At 35.9% G+C, this 18,371-nt stretch overlaps 1 protein-coding gene across 9 annotated transcripts in view; it reads left to right on the forward strand.

The window, feature by feature from the left end:
• BLTP1 (bridge-like lipid transfer protein family member 1) overlaps nucleotides 1–18,371 on the forward strand; it is a 114,170-nt gene that overhangs the window by 25,144 nt on the left and 70,655 nt on the right. For all 9 annotated transcript variants that reach the window (XM_054204322.1, XM_054204323.1, XM_054204327.1 and 6 more), the window contains exons 10-23: nucleotides 326–476; nucleotides 2,360–2,516; nucleotides 3,254–3,332; nucleotides 4,046–4,137; nucleotides 5,030–5,147; nucleotides 6,248–6,403; nucleotides 7,354–7,451; nucleotides 8,519–8,697; nucleotides 8,828–8,934; nucleotides 11,012–11,220; nucleotides 14,032–14,259; nucleotides 14,782–14,919; nucleotides 15,148–15,324; nucleotides 18,162–18,290. In XM_054204322.1, the coding sequence (XP_054060297.1) occupies nucleotides 326–476; nucleotides 2,360–2,516; nucleotides 3,254–3,332; nucleotides 4,046–4,137; nucleotides 5,030–5,147; nucleotides 6,248–6,403; nucleotides 7,354–7,451; nucleotides 8,519–8,697; nucleotides 8,828–8,934; nucleotides 11,012–11,220; nucleotides 14,032–14,259; nucleotides 14,782–14,919; nucleotides 15,148–15,324; nucleotides 18,162–18,290 (2,018 nt within the window). The remainder of the gene's footprint in view (nucleotides 1–325; nucleotides 477–2,359; nucleotides 2,517–3,253; nucleotides 3,333–4,045; nucleotides 4,138–5,029; nucleotides 5,148–6,247; nucleotides 6,404–7,353; nucleotides 7,452–8,518; nucleotides 8,698–8,827; nucleotides 8,935–11,011; nucleotides 11,221–14,031; nucleotides 14,260–14,781; nucleotides 14,920–15,147; nucleotides 15,325–18,161; nucleotides 18,291–18,371) is intronic.

Below are 18,371 nucleotides of genomic sequence, written 5' to 3' on the forward strand. Positions count from 1 at the left end.
AAGTGAATGCAGATGTATGAAAAAAAAAAGCATACTTACATACATGTATGAAAAAAGCATACTTAAGAGATAACACTGTTGTGTATGTCAGTATTTCACTGATACTAGTGAGCAGTGCTTCAGAAAATCCTGAGGATTTTTGGTCGTATTCTTGCCCTTCCCCTGGAATTCTGCATTGAATTGTGGCTTGATATTCATGTAACGTAGCGGTCTCAAATAAAACTGACATCAGGACACTTGAATTGTCTTGTGCTTAGGAAACATTTTTCCTGCTAATTTGAAGCAGCTTCCTTTAATAATCCGTTTATTATATTCTGTAATATAGGTCTTGTACCAGAGGAGACGGAGGAAAGTAATGATGGAGAAGCAAACAACGAAGACAGCAAATTACAGGATCTGCCACCATGTTGGGGTTTGGACATTGTTTGTGGAAAGGGAACAGACTTCAACTATGGACCTTGGGCTGATAGGCAGAGGTATTATCATGATTATGTCTTCAGCTTTAATCTTTAACACCTATTATTATTGAGAAAACATTCTAAAGTTTCCAGTGTGTGACTGCTCAGACTTTTAATTTGTATGGGCTAGACTAGGCAATCTGGAAAAGAGTCCCGTCACAATGGTTTAGTATTAGTAAATTCATTGTTGTTTATCTTGTTGGGCTTACAAAGTTAGGATCACTCAGTGATTTTTTAGTATTAAATTAATAAATTATGTCCCTATATTTTTGTGAGCGAAGTCGTTTTACTATTTATCACGTGTTACATACCTAACGATTACTTTTAGATTCAAGCTCCTCTTAGCTTATGGATGAGAATACACTGTGCATTGATGAGAAAAATTTATGGAAGTACAAGTCTGGCTATGAAAATAATGAGGGGGGAATCATTTATCCCTGCTTAGGAGAATCAATCGCTTGATGTGGTCTCCAAAGTATTTATTATCTAGGTATTTTAGTGACAAAATATTGGGCCAGACCTCTACCACTATTCTTTACTTAGCCCTCGATGTTTTGTGCATGAGTTTCTGGTGGAGACAATAGGATTGTTTGGAGAGTAAAGGTCTATTAAGTAAAAATGACATAACCAGTACTTTCCCTCTTTTCCCCTATTAATTACAGATTGATACTTCTTTTGGCCTCCATTAATTCTCCTGTGAATCCATTATTATTAACTGTCTCTTAGAAGCGTGAGGATGGCAGACCAAAGAGTAGTCATTAGATATGACAGTGTCTTAGAGAATTTAAGAGAAAATGACAGTGTCTTAGAGAATTTAAGAGAAAATGCCAGTTTCTAGAACAGTGCTTTGGTGGGAGCAGGAAGTCAGTGAATCATTAATGATATTTTTAACACCACCGAGAAAGCTTGCTCTGTGATGGTATGCTTTTTATAATTCTAACTGGCTAAACAGAAGGCAGTTTGGTGCCTGTGCAGCATCCATAGAGTTTATAGATACATACCTGGGAACACTTTCGCATCGTGGCATGGATGGAAAATAGAATTTTGGAACGTGCCTGAATGTTTTAGAAGCACAGATCTGTGGGACTTCTATGGACTTTGTACTCTCAATTCATATAAGGGCTTCGACAAATACTGATCTTTAATACACCATACAATAAGATCTTGGGTTTCCCCATACTTTTGACAGTGTGTGCTGTGTGGTGTTTGTGAGGGTTTTGTTTTTGGGGTTTTTTTGGCCTTTTTTTTTTTTTAAAAAAAAAAAAAAAAAGAACTTTTAAGCTGCTAGAGTGGTCAGGTGCTGGGTGCAGGAAACTGCTCCCCCTCTTAAAGACTTACTTCCACTCCCCTGAGATCTAATAGGCTGTGCTGTCTGGGCTTCATTGCTGTGGCTTTCCTTTCACGTAGTTGTATGTTCAGATACAAGTCTGCAGAAATGTAGGCTTCATTTCACTCCCATTCTGAGATCCTAAAGTTTTGTATTTTGTTTATTTCTGGGCATTCCATCAATTATCTATGCACAAACTGAAGCATAAACAGATTACTTCCTACTATGTTTTTGCAGCAGATTTGTAAACCAAAAATTAGGAATAAGAAGAAAAGCATAGCTTGTTTGCCATCTGAATTAAAATATTTTTGTTCTAAATCACTTATGGTCTGTCTGTTTATGGCTGTTATCCAAAAGTCACTTCTTGTCATTGAAACTTTGGGAGATTTCAGTAATGAGTTGGAAGGCACCCACGATGAAGACTTGAAGATTCTTTCTTATCACATCCAGTGGTTGTCTAACTACTCAGCTAACTGCAAAATAATTAAGCAAACCAAATAGATGCATAAATATGTATAAATACATATGTATTTCTTCTGTGAATAAAAACAACTTTTTTTTTCTTCCTCACTAGGGATTGCTTGTGGAAGTTTTTCTTCCCACCAGACTACCAAGTTATGAAAGTCTCAGAAATTGCTCAGCCTGGGAAACCAAGACAGATCCTTGCTTTTGAACTGCGGATGAATATTATTGCAGATGCCACCATTGATTTGCTTTTTACCAAAAATAGGGTAAATAATGAAAACTTACCTAGAAACTAACTTGTCTACTTTAATTACACTGTGCTTTTCGGTTCTGTGTATTTTTACTTGTCTCAGATTTTTATTACAGAACTATGGTTTTAAAAGCTAGGAGATTTTTGTTTTAGTCTTCCATAATTATGGGTAAACCCTTCAAAGAGTAATATTGGCTGAGAGGTATTAATATTTGTTGGCTTATTTTAAGTTTCTTTCAAGCCTTAAAGCAACATCTTAACCCATGCCAGCTTCTGCAGTTTTGGGAATTCAAGATCTGGATGTTTCCTATGCAGTCTTTCATTACTATGAAGCTCACCATGATGAAAAGATAATTTCTTCTGATATTGGATGAATATCTAATATTACTAGAGGGATGAAAGTGAAGGGAACAAAAGATGTGTATGTGTAGGGGGTTGGATTTTTTTTTTCACCTGTTGCTGCTCTTATTTTGTGACTGAAAGGGTTAGAAAATGTAGCATTAAAAATATACATTCACCTGCCCTCTTACTCTATTAGTGGAACTAAGGCAACATGTTAAGCCTAAAAATGGTGTTATTTAGTATCATTGCACATAGATGGTTCATTAGTAATTTTTCCGAATGCTAGAAAGACTTCTTCCATCCAGTGCCTTAATCAGGGTGTGGATAGTGATAGCCAGAGGCATAAAGTACACTGGTTGATGTGGCGATCCTAGAAATAATGTTTGGACTTTTTTCTTTCTTGCAATACAGGAAACTAATGCTGTTCATGTAAACGTCGGTGCAGGATCATATCTGGAAATAAATATTCCCATGACAGTAGGTGAAAATGGTGAGTTAAGGCTAAGCTTAAGTTGTTTTCCTAATGTTTTTCCTGAACGATTATCTTAATTTCTATGTGTGTGAATGTCTTGTAGTGTTTTTCTTTTGTGACTATGAAATGTATATTCTTATGTAAAGGAACAAAAAATATTTCCTTGTACATTTCATTGCAAGATATTAAAGCATGTACGTATTTAAGTAGTTAAGTTACCTCCATGTATTGTTTGGATTAGGAAACACAAATTCCTTAACTACTAGATGGTGTGCCATTTAACTGTGTGTGTATTGAAGCAGATTACAGATACGTTGTCAACTCAAATCTAGGATTAGTGTAGTAGTTGAATCATGCTGAGAAATGCATTATGAAAATTAATATAATAGTTTATTTAAACAAAATAAATGCCAAAATCCAAGGTGAAGTGGAGATAAATATTATAAAGTTATGGGTATGTTCCTTGCATTTCCTGATCTTGTTGGCTGGTTTGAAACCCTTTGCTAAATTGTTTCTTCTCTTGATTCTTTTTGGCATATTTGAGTTTTATTCTGCAACTTAAACCAAGATCTCCAGAACCTGAGCATTTCCAGACAAACAGGAGAGGACAGAATTATTATAGTACTAATTTCCATTGTTAGTGGACTGCTGAAATCAAGGGTGAAAATTGTTTAAGTATTTGTGTAACTCTTATGTCTGAATTATTACGTTTTATATCTTTTGTTTGATAGGCTATTCACCTACAATTAAAGGGCAGCTTCTACATGTTGATGCCACCAGCAGTATGCAGTACCGGACTCTCTTAGAAGCTGAAATGCTAGCTGTAAGTTTGTATTAATAAGTGCAAAGCTTCGGTATCTAGAGGGTTTTTAATAAGGGACATATTTTTGTCTGTGGAGTGGTTCTTTAAGTTCATTAACAATACAGAAGTACACCTTTTGAATGTATTTTGCAAGACCTCAATATGTGAGGAACTTATACGCACACATAACTGCACTTGTGTAACTTTCAGTGACTTATGTAATTTATATACCAAGTTATATGTGTTTTGAAAGCAGTGGAGGGATTGGAGTGCCATTTGCAAATCTTGCCTCATTTACTATGTAGTTGTATGTTCACATAGGTTTTACTTTAAATGATTACACTCTCTAGCAGTGCTACAGAATGTGAATGCATATTACTTAAAATTACTTCAGAGTGCTTAAACTACTTGAGACACGTTTAATGCTGCATTATTCTTTTTTTTGCCTAGTATTTCACTTCTGCAGTACTGTAATTCTGTAGTTTACCTTTCTCGCTGGCTTTTAAATGACCTTATGAGAGTAATGTTTTTAAAGTTTAAATTTGAGCATCATATCCATGGTTGAAAAATATTATATTCTGAGGGATTTTATCTTTAGTATATTGTGAAAAGTGATCCTTTTAATGAAAACTTTGGTTTATAAATTGCTTTGTATGTCTACTGCAACAGTATCAGAAGTTTGTAGTATACCTTTCCAAGTAAATGAATACACTAGCACTTGACCTTCAAACACAGAAAGAGAGAGAGATTAAATTATTAAGGAACTGGAGAGTCCTTATGTTCATCCCAGCAGGAAAACAGTTTTAATTATTCAGCAGAGTACATATGTGAAAACTGCTGAGCTACAGGGTCATCTTTTGTCATCATTGTCATCTTTTCAAGTAATTCTGATGCTTTAATATCTTGTTCACAGTTTCATATTAATGCCAGCTATCCCCGGATATGGAACATGCCACAGACATGGCAATGTGAACTTGAAGTTTATAAAGCAACCTATCATTTTATCTTTGCTCAGAAAAGCTTCTTTACAGGTAACTTCTTTACTAAATAAGTTGCATATCAAATTAAATATTCTTTCTTTAGAATTTCTTTACAAATTTTGCAAAGGTGTACAAGGTCAAGTACTCTGATTTCACATATTTAGGACAACAAATCATTTCCGAGGACAAAGTTCCTGATGTTTCCTGTTGCCTATAAATGCGTGATATTCTTAAATTTGAGTAGGGATACCAAAAAATTTTATTTTCTAACAGCTAGACTAAATTTGATCTGCAGTTAAGTCATCTTAAATTTCATATTAATTTATTTTGATCAGAGCTATTGATTTGTTTAATATTTGCCACATAGGATGGTGATTTCTCTGATATCTTTCTCTTTGGATGACTGATTTTCAACTACTTAGGCTTTAGGTTGTGTCCCTGTGGCTGACAGATGGTGAGAGAATGTAATTTGCTCCTTAGGATTTTGGCTGTGAAGAAGAATACATGTGCACAGGCAGTACAGTGTGATACAGCGTCACCAAACTGTTGCTGAACGTTCCAGCTGCAGTAATGGAAAGAATATAGCCCCATCAATGTGGCACTGCCTGGGCTAATTAGCCCTGCTGGGAGGAAGGATTAATTAGGGCAGGCATAGTGCCATGCTAATAAAGTTATCCTCCTAGTGAGGCCGGAGCCATTATCTGTATAGTGCTGCAGTACGCAGCATAGTCTACCAATCTATTCAGAGCAAACGTGAACTTCTACAACAATACTATTTTGCTGCGTTAGAAAATATTATTAATGTACACATTCAGAGTATCAGAGTGGAAAACCAAAGGAACGCAGTTGGTAGTCCAGTGCTTTTAGGTCAACGTGTAAATTTGCTAGTGAACAAAACTGATCAAGAAAACTTAATTAAACCTATGGCTTTCCAACTTAAAAAGCAGGTGAGAAATGGGAGGTGGATTCATAGCAAGTATTTGTAGAATATCTGCCTGAGAAATGGATACTGTGTATTGTTCTCATTTTCCTTTTTCTCTGAAGGAGCAAACATTTAAGATTTATAGTTTATGAAAAGCCAAAAACTTAAAAGAAATAATCTGTCACTTGATTGCTACTAACTTGTCTTTTATTACTTTATGTGATTTTAGATTTGATCCAAGACTGGTCCAGTGATAGCGCACCTGATATTTTTTCATTTGTTCCTTATATGTGGAACTTCAAAGTCATGTTTCATCAATTTGAAATGATTTGGGCAGCAAATCAACACAACTGGATTGACTGTTCCACCAAACAACAAGAAAATGGTGAGATCACTTTTTTTAATTTGAAAGAAGAGTACATACTACAAAAAATATGTACAAAATACAGAGTATACACATAGAGTACAAGAATTATAAAATTTTTACTGGAAGAATGTGTGTTCAGTGATAACTACCCATTTTGCTACTGTTGATGTGCATAAACCATCCTAAAACTGTTGTAAGCTCTAACTCACTTTGTACAAATGCATACCTTCTTAGTGGAGAGTGCAGCTCTAGATCATGTTTTAGCATTCATTTTTCAAGACCCTTTGGATCTTTGATTTAGTACAACAGTGTGCAGAGAGTAGCCGTGAGGTCTTGACATATGTTCAGTAAGCTAACTGAAAACATTCACTTGGGAATAAATTTTTTTTAAGTGATGTTGGAAAAATACCATTTGAACTCTGGATAATTAGAAAGAATAGGAGATAACGCTGCTAATTCTAGACAAAACTAAGAGGTACACTTCAGAAAGCCAAAACTTTGTTTAATGTGCAGTTTGGTTTGTACATGTTTACAGTGGTCTACGCTGTACTAGAATCATATAATTTCAATGCAGAAAGAGGAAGGTGATTTAAAAATCATGAAGTTGTGTTCTAGTTAAAAATAAGGTTTCCTTCTTTAGCCTGTGTGTTTTCTTGTCCAAAAATTGGTGTGTGAAGCAATAAAGTTGTAAGATATTAGTTACAGTTGTTTTTATTGTCTACTTGCAGTTTCATTGTGTTAAGTACAGTGTCTCTGTATAAAGGACAAGCTGTAAGGAGTAAATAGTTTCAGAATAATTTAGTACGATGTACTCAAAATACACAATATTGCATTGGCAATTTCTTATGTCATGAATTCTTGAGTATCTTTTCATTATTTTTACCTGTATGGTTGATAATTTGTCTAAGAACAAAATAAGGAGTAATTTTGACAGATTTGTTTTGTTTGTTTTTCCTTTACTCTCCCAGTTTATCTAGCAGCTTGTGGAGAAACATTGAACATTGTTTTCTCTCTGCCTTTCACTGACTTCGTTCCAACCACATGCAATACTAGATTCTCTTTAAGGGTAAGTCCTTCCCCTCTCACCTCTTTTGTCTTCTAAATGTGAGATAGTTTCTCTACCTTCTTTGGTCAGGACATCTGGAATAGACTCTTTCCTGAAAGAAAAATACTCTCTTTAATTTCTGGTTCATAGAATTTTTCTTTAAGTAACCCAGAGGTAAATGGTTTCTGTTGCTTATATGAAGCATCCAATCATAGGCTGTTTTAATTTAATTTATACATACATATATATACACAAATAAAAATACATTTTAAGAATATATATACACATTTCATACATACATACATTTAGTATGTATATATTTACTATATATACTTAGACTGTGTGTGTCTGTATGTATTTTATCACTTGAGAGTCTGTTCCCATTTATTTAGAAAATGTGAAAAGAGCTAATACATGTTCAAAGATAAAAATCAAATACTGGAATGAGTACCCCCAAACCATTTTGGAAAGCCATCTTCCAGATTTTTGAGAGTTTCTGTAGAATAAGTAATGATGATTATAGTAATAATGAAAGTAATAAGTAATAATGAAAGTGTTTTTAACGGACGCAGCTAATTCTTTGAAAGACTGTGCTACTTTTCTTCCCTAAAATAAAAGCAATCTACTGCTACTAAAAATAAAAAAATAGTTGATGGTGATGTTGGTAATTTTTTATAATTTGATAGCAAAGAAAGAAATATTTTATCTTTTTTTTTTGTTGGTTTAAAAAGTAATGTTTAGTTGAGTTGTTGGGTACCCTTGGACCACTCACTTACCTTTTGCAATATGGCTTGAACACCAGAAGAACAGGAATCACTAAAAGCCGTGGCCCTGTGTTTTATAGATTGCTACGGTGTGGTGTTATATGCAAATTACTGGCCTTGTAACTGTTCAGAACTACAGAGCTCATGGGATTGTACTAGAAGTTGGTGGGAGCTGTGGTCAGCAATCGCGTGAAAATTGAGATTTCTTGCCTCACTTTGCTTGTAAAGAGAACATGATGGAGCATATGAACATGGAAATAGCATGAGCATTATGCATGAAGTGAATGTAAATTAAGTTTTCAGTTACTAATGTTTGATTTTTAGGGAGAAGATGTTGATCTTCATTTGTATCTACCAGATTGTCATCCTAGTAAATACTCCCTTTTCATGTTGGTGAAAGATTGTCAGCCTAATAAAATAAGTCCTGAATCTTGTATTTCTGCTGAATGTCAAAGTGGTCAGAAAACGGGCAAACCCAAATGGAGGAACATTACTCAAGAAGAGTGAGTTTCACTGTGATATATATTTATGTCTTTATATTGGCTCTTCATATTTACTTACATTGTTTGTGATGAAAGCAACCTCATGTTCATGGAAGATATTTAATAAAAGTGCGATGTTTCTTTTTGAAAGGGCTGGATGGGTTGAATGCTGGACAGTCCCGAGCGTTGTGTTTACAATTGACTACTCATGGCACCCGATTTATCCTCAAAAGGCAGATGAGCAGTTAAAACAATCCTGTAAGTGTCACTACCTTTTTCTCATTAGTGTGTTTCATTTCAGGAACTGCTGTGACTGTTGGATCAAGCTGCTTAAATTTGCAGAAATGAATTTAGAACTGAACTACTATGATATGTTGTCACATGGGAGAATGCTGATGTTTAGAATGCACCAGGTTTCATTTAAAAACTGACAATAGCTCATGATGCGAAATTTCAGAAAGTGTCCCAGTTCCCCGTGTAAAGAAAGGATACTCTCTGTAGTTCACTTCTTGTCCTTAACAAAGTGGATCTCTTAAGTGGGTTGTTGCATAACATAAAATATCGGTTGGCATATTAAATATGAAGTACAATATTTTTGTCAGTATCATGTTCGTTAGCCTTCTAAGCTTTTTCTCCTTTATGTTGTGGTTTTGTCTTATTTAAATGTTTAAATGCGCTTCATATGAGATATGATAACATTGTCTGCGATTTCATTGTAGCTATCGCTGTTTAAGTGAGCCACAGACATCAGATACAAGTGTTAGGCTGGTCAGTCTAACACTAATTTCTAAATAACAATTTTTAAGTTTTAAATACCTAAACAATATTTCTAAATAAGAAATATTCTGTAAGTATGTGGCTGTAAAAAAAAAAAAAAAGTTACACGATACTTAAATGCAGAAATAAAGTAAGTTATTTTAAATGCAGAGGGAGGCAGGTATGCAGGAAGTTATGAAGTTAAATACAAGTCTTTCAGGGTGAGATGGTGGAAGCAGAAGTGATGAAGGAGAGGGAGTAGAAGAATAATGAAGGCTAATGTGAATGGGCCTCAATCAGCCAGGTGTTAGAAAACATGCTGGATGATGGTTTTAGGTTTTGAGTTCCAACAATTCAAATCTAAAAGAACTCCAGTTTTAGAGGACGAAGCAGAAAAAGTAAGATTCATCTTGCAGATGTTCATTAAGTGCTCTTGTGAGACTCTGTCAGTTTGTGTCAAATGTGCATACTTCAAATTTGAAAACATTTACTGGTAATCATAGCAATTGAACCTGCATTGGAAAGTTTGTACATACACAGGTAATTTCGCCTGCAGATTCCTTCAATGAATAATCCAGCACAGTCCAGCTCACTTCTAATCTGTGATGTTGATAGAATGGGTTTGTTACAGTAGCAACACCTGGGTTTTATTTTGAGTCAATCAATAGAACTCTTTAAGTCTCTGAGAAACAAATATGTTGCATTACAAGAGATGCAGCTTCCAAAAAAAAGTGGTCATATCACTGCGACATTTAGCTAATTTATAACACATAACTTAATGCAAGCACTCGGCAAGCATCGTAGGCAATCATGGTAAGTTAAAGCCTTGAAGGCTTGCTGGCTACAGATGTGTATTCACTGTAGTTCTGTATGTGCTGGTTCTTCCAGATAAACTGGCACTTGAAATCTTACTGGAGCATCAGTTTTACAGGGTTTTCCCTTGGAGTTGTTTACTTCCCAGCAATCACTTTACATCCCTAAAGCACTTCCAGTTATTTGCTTCCTTCTCGTCGCCTTTCCTCACTCAGAAAAGACAAAACGCTTTCTTCTCCCTAACTCCAAATAAAAAGAAGGGATAGGAAATGCGATTTGAATTTCCAAACTGTCTTGTGACTAGAGTAATTGAGTTGTTTGAGAGGAAGTTTTGGCCTACAGAGCTTCCGGTTCAGAATAAGTTTTTAATATAACTGTTGCAATTTTCCTGTTTATTCACTTCTGTTTATTCTGCAATAGCTGTGTGGTTGTGGGAAATCCACTACGCTGAAATGAAAGCATGTCTTTGTTTAACTTGAAAAGCAAGATAAATAAATTGAATTTATTTTTTTTTCAGAACTCGAAGGATTCTTTTTCTCTTGCTTAATTAACATTGACTAAAATATTCTTTATTTCCCTGTCTTCCCATAGTTACTAGAGATGAGAAACAAGTTCTGTAGCATAGACATATTAACATAACTATACAATCCAAATTAAAAGGATGCAAAAGTTTTATAGTTAATACACATTCATATTTGCAGAATTTTGACCATCAGAAGCCTAACTTGTAATCAAAGTTTGTTTTCTTTTTTATTTTGCTCCAAAGTGTCAGAAATGGAAGAAACGATGTTATCTGTGCTAAGACCATCGCAGAAAACGGCCGACAGTGTGATTTCATCTCCCACAGCTTCAACCCGCCTTCCCCTTGACCCTTCAGAGCTGCCCCCGGATAAGCTCCATGTGGAACTGGAACTCTCCCCAGATTCCCAGATAACTTTGTATGGACCCTTGCTCAAAGCCTTTCTGTCCATAAAGGTAGGCACAGGAACAAAACTCATAAAATTTATGGCTGGTCACATGTAGGAAAGGGAAATAATTCATTTGAAATGGAAAATTAGAATTCTGCAGAATGTGTGAATTTAGATGAAAACTTTTTGTAAGTACTAGTTTGGAATGACTTCGTTTGGTGTATGGTGTAGCTGAGATGAATTTGGTTGGCAGAGGCTTTTGAGAAGACTTCCAATATATATACGTAGATCCATATCAGCATAATTTTCCTTTCAAGGAGTAGTATATGCTCTGGACTTTATGTGTGGAAAATTCCCTCTTAGGCTTCTGCAGTAGTAAAACAAAAATTAAATCCATGATTATGACTAGTGCTTATATTAACAACAACTTTCATGCAAAGATATATCAGAACCCATACTTTTAGTGCATTTTAAGTTCTGCAGAGTGTCCTGATTGTTTGGATTTTTTTTATTTTAATTTGATGCCGTGAAATTTCTGGAGTTAGGGTCATGGAGGGGGAAGGGGGAAGGACACGACATTAAGTTTAATTTAAAAAGCTACTTCAATTAATATTGAAGAAGAATTTTTCATCATTTCCTTTGTGTTAACCTATTATGCTTTAAAACGTTTCTTTGTGTCGCTTATGTTGTGTCCTCTTCCCTTACTGATCTTCAGGGTGGCTAAAACCAGTTTAATTTCTTCCCACCTCCCTCATCCTGCCTTGTGACAAAAGCAGAGGTGATTCAGCATGTCGCTTCTATTTGACCAACAGTGAAAGGCTTGGGTTCTGGTTGGTTTTTGTGGTTGTTTGGGTTTTTTTGTTTTAAAGGTCTATTTTATCCCGTGCAGATCTAGGCTAAGGTGCTGCTTCTGTGGGCTTTCGCTTTGGGTCAGAGGACAAGGAATTTTCTGAGACAGGTGATCAGTATCAGGACTCATACCAAAACAGTAATTTTTTATGAATTTATATAAGGTATTGCATGTAAGCAATGAATAGCAGAAAATATTATGTTTTTGTAAAGTACAGGACTTTCAAATATGCTCATTATTTTTTGATGTTGACGCTAAAGTAAATGGGATTAAAATTAGGCCGGTATTGCATATTGAAGACTTAATTTCTTCCGATACAGAGGAAGTACGCCCATGTTTGAAACGTTTATTGAGCTCCTCTTTTGGAGCCCATGAATTCATGAGATGGTTCTGGCTTTCCAAGCAAAGCAGCACTTCTTCACTGCTCTTTGCCTCTGGAGTTTTACATTAGATCCCTTGATCCTATGATGATTTAATTTTTTTAGGTGCAGATTTCTCAGATTAAATCTAGCTTTTATCTTTTAAATCTCAAGACAAAATTCAGATTAGTAGCTCCTTTTTGAAAAAGCGCATTTATTGTTCTTTCTAGTATCTTTGTTTATATTTGTGACTGTGTTTACATTTTTTTGTCCAGCTGTGCTGGCAGCATCTCTTAATAGATTTCTAGGGGGTTTCTTAATGCTTGTTTTCCTGACGTGTGGTTGAATTGCTATTTTCAGTTTGTTTTTATTGATCTTTTTTAATTCATGCATGAGAGATTCCTGGACATGCACAGTTCATGCAGTTTTGTTAAGCTTTCTATTCTTGGGAGGTAGTTTTTGGTTTTAGCGCGTGGTGTTTCTTCCTGAAGGGCTTACTGGCTGGGAATGAATGATTTATAGATCCTCGCATCCCCAGCAGAAGGTACCAGGAGTAAGTTGCTGAAGTTCTTAGCACCCTCTGCTGGGTCTGCCTTATAAAAAATATTTCGAGTTCTGTATCGTAACATTGACCTTTATCTTTTCCCTTTGCTAAAAAGCAAAGCAGATTAGCTTTGCTTAACTTTTGAGGGTTTTTTGGTTTGACCACAGAGCAGCAGCGCTTAATTCATGTGCTTTAACACCAAAAATACTTCAGGGACTCAGTGCAAGATCATAAAATTACATGTCCACAGGAGTCATTATTTCAAGGCCAATAATGAGCCTGCCTTTTCTGCAGACCTTTTTCGAGGATGCGGGTACCTTGCACTTGCTTGCTTTCTTTTTGTTGTAAGTTTCCTCTTGGCTCACTGGTGCTGCGGACTTCTGCTTACAAAAGAGAAAAGAAGTTTTGCAAGGCGGATGAGGCACAGAAATGGGAAGAACAGGAGCAAGAAACATCATAAGACTCGAATCTCTTTCAGTTTAATCTCCAGTCTAGTGCGCATTTGTCTGCATCTCACAAATCACCAGTGGAGTTTGTAATAGTTGGAACTTTTTTTTTTTTTTTTTTTAAATTAGTGATGGATTTTCTATTTCCCAATAGAATTTGGCAAAACTACTTTGGTCTTAGATAATTGAGGGGGATTGGCTTAGAAACAAGGTGGGATTTAGACACAAGGTGAGAAATGTCTATAGTATTGTAGAAGTGTTTAAGACTTTGAAATATGCTGATAAGAAGTTTCAGAAGGGTGGGTGAGAGTGATTTGCTGCAGCATGTTTTGTGTTCTTACTCTCAAAGTTATCTTTAAAAGCACAAAATCTGTTTAAAATGTCAGCAGTAGTACAAATAACTATTCTGAATTATTGCATGCATCTAGAATACTGGTACTTTGAGAACTACTGATGCCCCTTCTTTTCCTTGCAAAGCACACGGACTAAATTTGCTCACTTAAGATATAGTTTTTTTTATAAAATAAAAGTATGTATGTTTCTCCAGCTATGGGTTATAGCTATACTGCTTTTTTTACAGAGGGTGAACGTACAGGAAAAGGTTGGATTTGTATTTCATTATGTTGCCTATATGTTTTTAATTTGTTTTCCATATGGTCATAACAATTCCTTTTCCTAGGAAAATTATTTTGGAGAAGATGACATGTACACTGACTTTGAAGAAGTTATTTCAAGCCCTGTTTTGTCACTGTCAACATCTTCAAGCTCTGGATGGACAGCTGTTGGAGTGGAAAATGACAAAAAAGAAAACGAAAGTTCAGGCAAGCCAGTTCACCCTCTTACTCTGCGCCCGTGGGATATCACCGTGCTTGTTAATTTGTACAAAGTGCATGGGCGATTACCAGTGGTAAGTACTTTTAAAATATTTTTGTTTCACCCTGGAACACTAAATTAGGGTGGCGCTTACCAAAGAGCATGTGTATATGCTCTACTAAAATTGTGGCTATCTAAACCAATTTGAGACATGATTTGTTTTGCTTATCTGGGAGGCAGACTCGCATAGTTTTTCATATATGATTTTTATTCAATGAACTTGATTTGAGTGATAATATTTTTGATTGACCATTATGATTTCTCCGCTAATTAGCAAAACTATCTTTTAATGCTGCATTCTGCTCTGTGCAGCTGCATTCTGAGGGATCCCCCGGAACTCAAATAAGAATCCAGTTAAAAATTGTGTTCACCCGAAGGGTTTGACTTGCTGTTTATGTAATCGTTGAAAGATTTTTAAAGTTGCACAGGCTTCTTTTGAGTATCCACTTGGAGGAAAATTAACATGCTTCCTGCTCCCAGGTTTGCTTCTAATCTTACAATACCCATGTTGTATATTTTCAGTTTCTGAAGCAGATGTGTTTAATTTTTATTTTAGCATTGCAGTCCAGATGGTCCTGAGTGCCCTACAGCTTTCTTGGAAAGGTTGTGTTTTGAGATGAAGAAAGGATTTAGAGAAACAATGCTTCAACTTGTACTGTCTCCAGTGAATTTGTTTCTGAGTGACAACTATCAGGTAGTAAATTGCTTTTTATGTGTTCGCCTGTGTGTGTTTGCATTGTGGAAGTTGTGATGATCTTAAAATTGTATTATTTTTTTGTTAGGAACTTTCCTGTTGTACTCATACAACGTTTATTAAGGCTTATGAATTTTAAGTGGTATTAAAATGCATATTCCCTTTCTATTGATGTATTCTTTGCAAATATTAGCTTTGCAAATATTAGCTTTAACTTGTCCTTCACAGCGACCTGCAGTGGATGAAGTTCTTCGAGAGGGTCACATCAGCCTGTCAGGTCTGCAGTTGCGTGCTCACGCAATGTTTTCAGCAGAAGGGCTGCCTCTTGGAAGCGATACCTTAGAATACGCATGGCTGATAGATGTACAGGCTGGAAGTCTTACAGCCAAAGTTACAGCACCGCAGGTACCATCTAGAAACTATTTGCTTTGAACTATTACCTTTATTCTTTCTTGTAAAACTGATGTAGCACAGGTTTTGGAAAGCACGTCATCTCAGCTGAATTTGGATGCATCTGTGTCTTAAGTAACTTTAATTTTATAGTTTGAAAATCTAATCATTTCTGTAAATGGATGCCAAATGAGCTGAATCTGATACTCATCTTAAGTCTAGGTGTAAGAGTGTGGCTAGTGTTATATGAGACTTTGAAGAGATGATGATAACAGAGCACAGACAAATCGGTAGTGAATCACAGAATGGTAGGGGTCGGAAGGGACCTCTGGAGATCATCTAGTCCAACCCCCCTGCCAGAGCAGGGTCACCCAGAGCAGGCTGCACAGGAACGCGTCCAGGCGGGTTTTGAATGTCTCCAGAGACAGAGACTCCACCACCTCTCTGGGCAGCCTGTTCCAGTGCTCTGACACCCTCAAAGTAAAGAAGTTCCTCCTCACGTTGAGATGGAACTTCCTATGCTCAAGTTTGTGCCCATTACCTCTTGTCCTGTTGCCAGGCACCACTGAAAAGAGCCTGGCCCCATCCTCCTGACAGTATTTAAAGTGTTGATAAGGTCCCCCCTCAGTCATCTTTTTTCCAGACTAAAAAGACCCACTCCACGGGGATATAACACTTGTGTGTTATATCTATGTATGTTAGTGTACTTTAATACTGATTAGAAAGGCAGCCACAGTGTCTACATGCACTTCAAGTGGCTTAGTTGCAGAGTAAATAATACTTCTCTGTAAATAGAGCAGGTGTTTTGGGACGCCTTCAGCCATGAACTGGGTAATGTGACAAAGCAGAGAAAGGACAATCTATTCAAAAGGTTTAAGTATGAGATGACTTAGTTAAGTTGCCTGTGTCTTCCTCTGAGGTTACTTTAATTTTATGATGCTGACTTCTGGAGTTGCAGGTTCGTTACCCCGATGATTAACTCTCTGGGAAGGACAAATAAAATATCCAGTTGTGATTGCAATCTGAAAGGCAATTTGATGTCCCTCGGATGTAAGGTTCTTGGAGATATGATGGTTATTTGCATGAAGGAATGCTGCCAGCAATAAGGATATCAAGTTGACCATCTGGCAAGAGCTCAGTTTGCAGATAAAGTTCTGGCTTTCCATAGAAAGCTATGCACAAAGTCACATTTTAAAGGAGGAGACAAATGAGATACTTTGTGGGAGTGTAGTGTGGGCAGGCTGTAGTAGGAGAGTAGCTGGTAGCTCAGTTATGCTGCTCCCTGCATAAATTCTGAAGCTTGGTCCCACTGCAACATAGTTTGCTTTTGCAGAGTTGGATTTTCTTAGGTCAGCCTTAGCATGACCTCATTTTAATTTTACCATTTTTGTTACTTTTATTTTTCCAGATATAATAATGGCTCCAAGTATACAGTAGACAGATCACTTTGTTTTATTTCTCATGAGGGCTGCTATATCTTTAAAAAAGGTTGCTTTGTCAGTGTATTCTGAGGCATGAGAAAGGTACATAAATTATATTTAGTAGTCCCTCTTTGGTTTATTTATTTATTCTTTTAAATTTTTAAAGACAGTTCCACATCCTCTTATTTTTCTAAACATTGGCATTTTTAGAAATTGATTTCTAGGATTAAACATGTGTTTCATTAGGAGACTTCTGCATCAGATAAAATCAAAGTAACGCATACAAGCCATTTCAGTAAATCTAAAGAATAGACTCCAGATACATTTTCATGCTACATATACAGACTTCAGTGGCGGTACTTTACAAAATGCTGCCACTGATTTAGATAAGCTATAGTATTTACTCCTGTTCTACGCTTCAAAATTAAACCTAGTTGATTCAAAATATTCTGAGGTTAGAGAACATTTCTAAATGCTTGATGCAGCTTAAGGATTTTCTTCCCCTACAAAGCCATTCTCAATTGTATGCTTCATGCAGGATTATTTTATTTTATTTTATTTTAATTTTTATTTTATTTCAATTTTAAATTTTATTTTATTTTTATTTTTATATTTTTATTTTTTATCATCAGCACTGCTATGGGACAGAACTTGAATTTGCTGTTTCAGCGTCATTGGCTTTTTTCCCCCCATAGTGTGTGATGTATTGCAAGAATTTGTGAAAACACAACACTAAAGGGAGGAGGAGAGATTTTGTGCAGGACAGCCATAGTTATATTAAATTCCATTTAAATTACTGCTGATTTTAAGTGCCCTTTCCTTTGTCTAGCCAAAGAAAATCTATTTCCCTTTCATAATAGAGACAGACAGTCATGAATCATTTCTTTTATGAGTGAGCTAACTATATAAAAGATTTAAATCAACACTAGGCTAATTACTAGGTCTACTGAGATTCAGCAGTGTCCTGCCTAGCCTGTTTCCTCCTATGCTTTTTAAATGTAACTTTGTTACTTATACACAAGGAAGTCTGACATTTAAATTACACATGGTAATAGAGTATTTCAAGGTATTTTTTCAGGTAAAATAAGGGGAGCTCTGTCTTTACAATGAAGTTCTCAGTTGACTGTAATAACAAAGACTGTTTCCTTATATTAAGAAATAATTTAGGAAATTGTTTAATGTCACGGTGTTTTCCGTGAAAAACTGCAGACTTGCATGTTGTGGTGCACATGAAAATAAAAATCAATCTTGACTAACAGGAAATAGACTGTCTATAAGCGAGATAATGCATCCAGAATGTTATGGTGGGGTCTTTTGATTGTTTTTACTCCTGCTCACCTCCCAGTCATTAGTGATGTTTTCAGTACTCTGTCAAATACTGAAAGTTCATTTTGCATACTTACTATTAGACAATGTGTTATTTGCTTACAGCTTGCATGTCTTCTGGAATGGGGGCAGACCTTTGTATTTCATGTGGTGTGCCGAGAGTTTGAACTGGAAAGGCCAAAATCTGTAGTAATATGCCAGCACGGAATTGATCGTCGGTTTTGTGACTCTAAGGTAACCTTTCATCTGTCTTAATTGCTTGCTATATTTGCACAGGTTCTTCCAAACAGTTTAGAAAACAGCCATCAAGTTATC

This window comes from Rissa tridactyla, chromosome 5 (genome assembly GCF_028500815.1).
Source record: "Rissa tridactyla isolate bRisTri1 chromosome 5, bRisTri1.patW.cur.20221130, whole genome shotgun sequence".
Classification (NCBI taxonomy): Eukaryota; Metazoa; Chordata; class Aves; order Charadriiformes; family Laridae; genus Rissa; species Rissa tridactyla.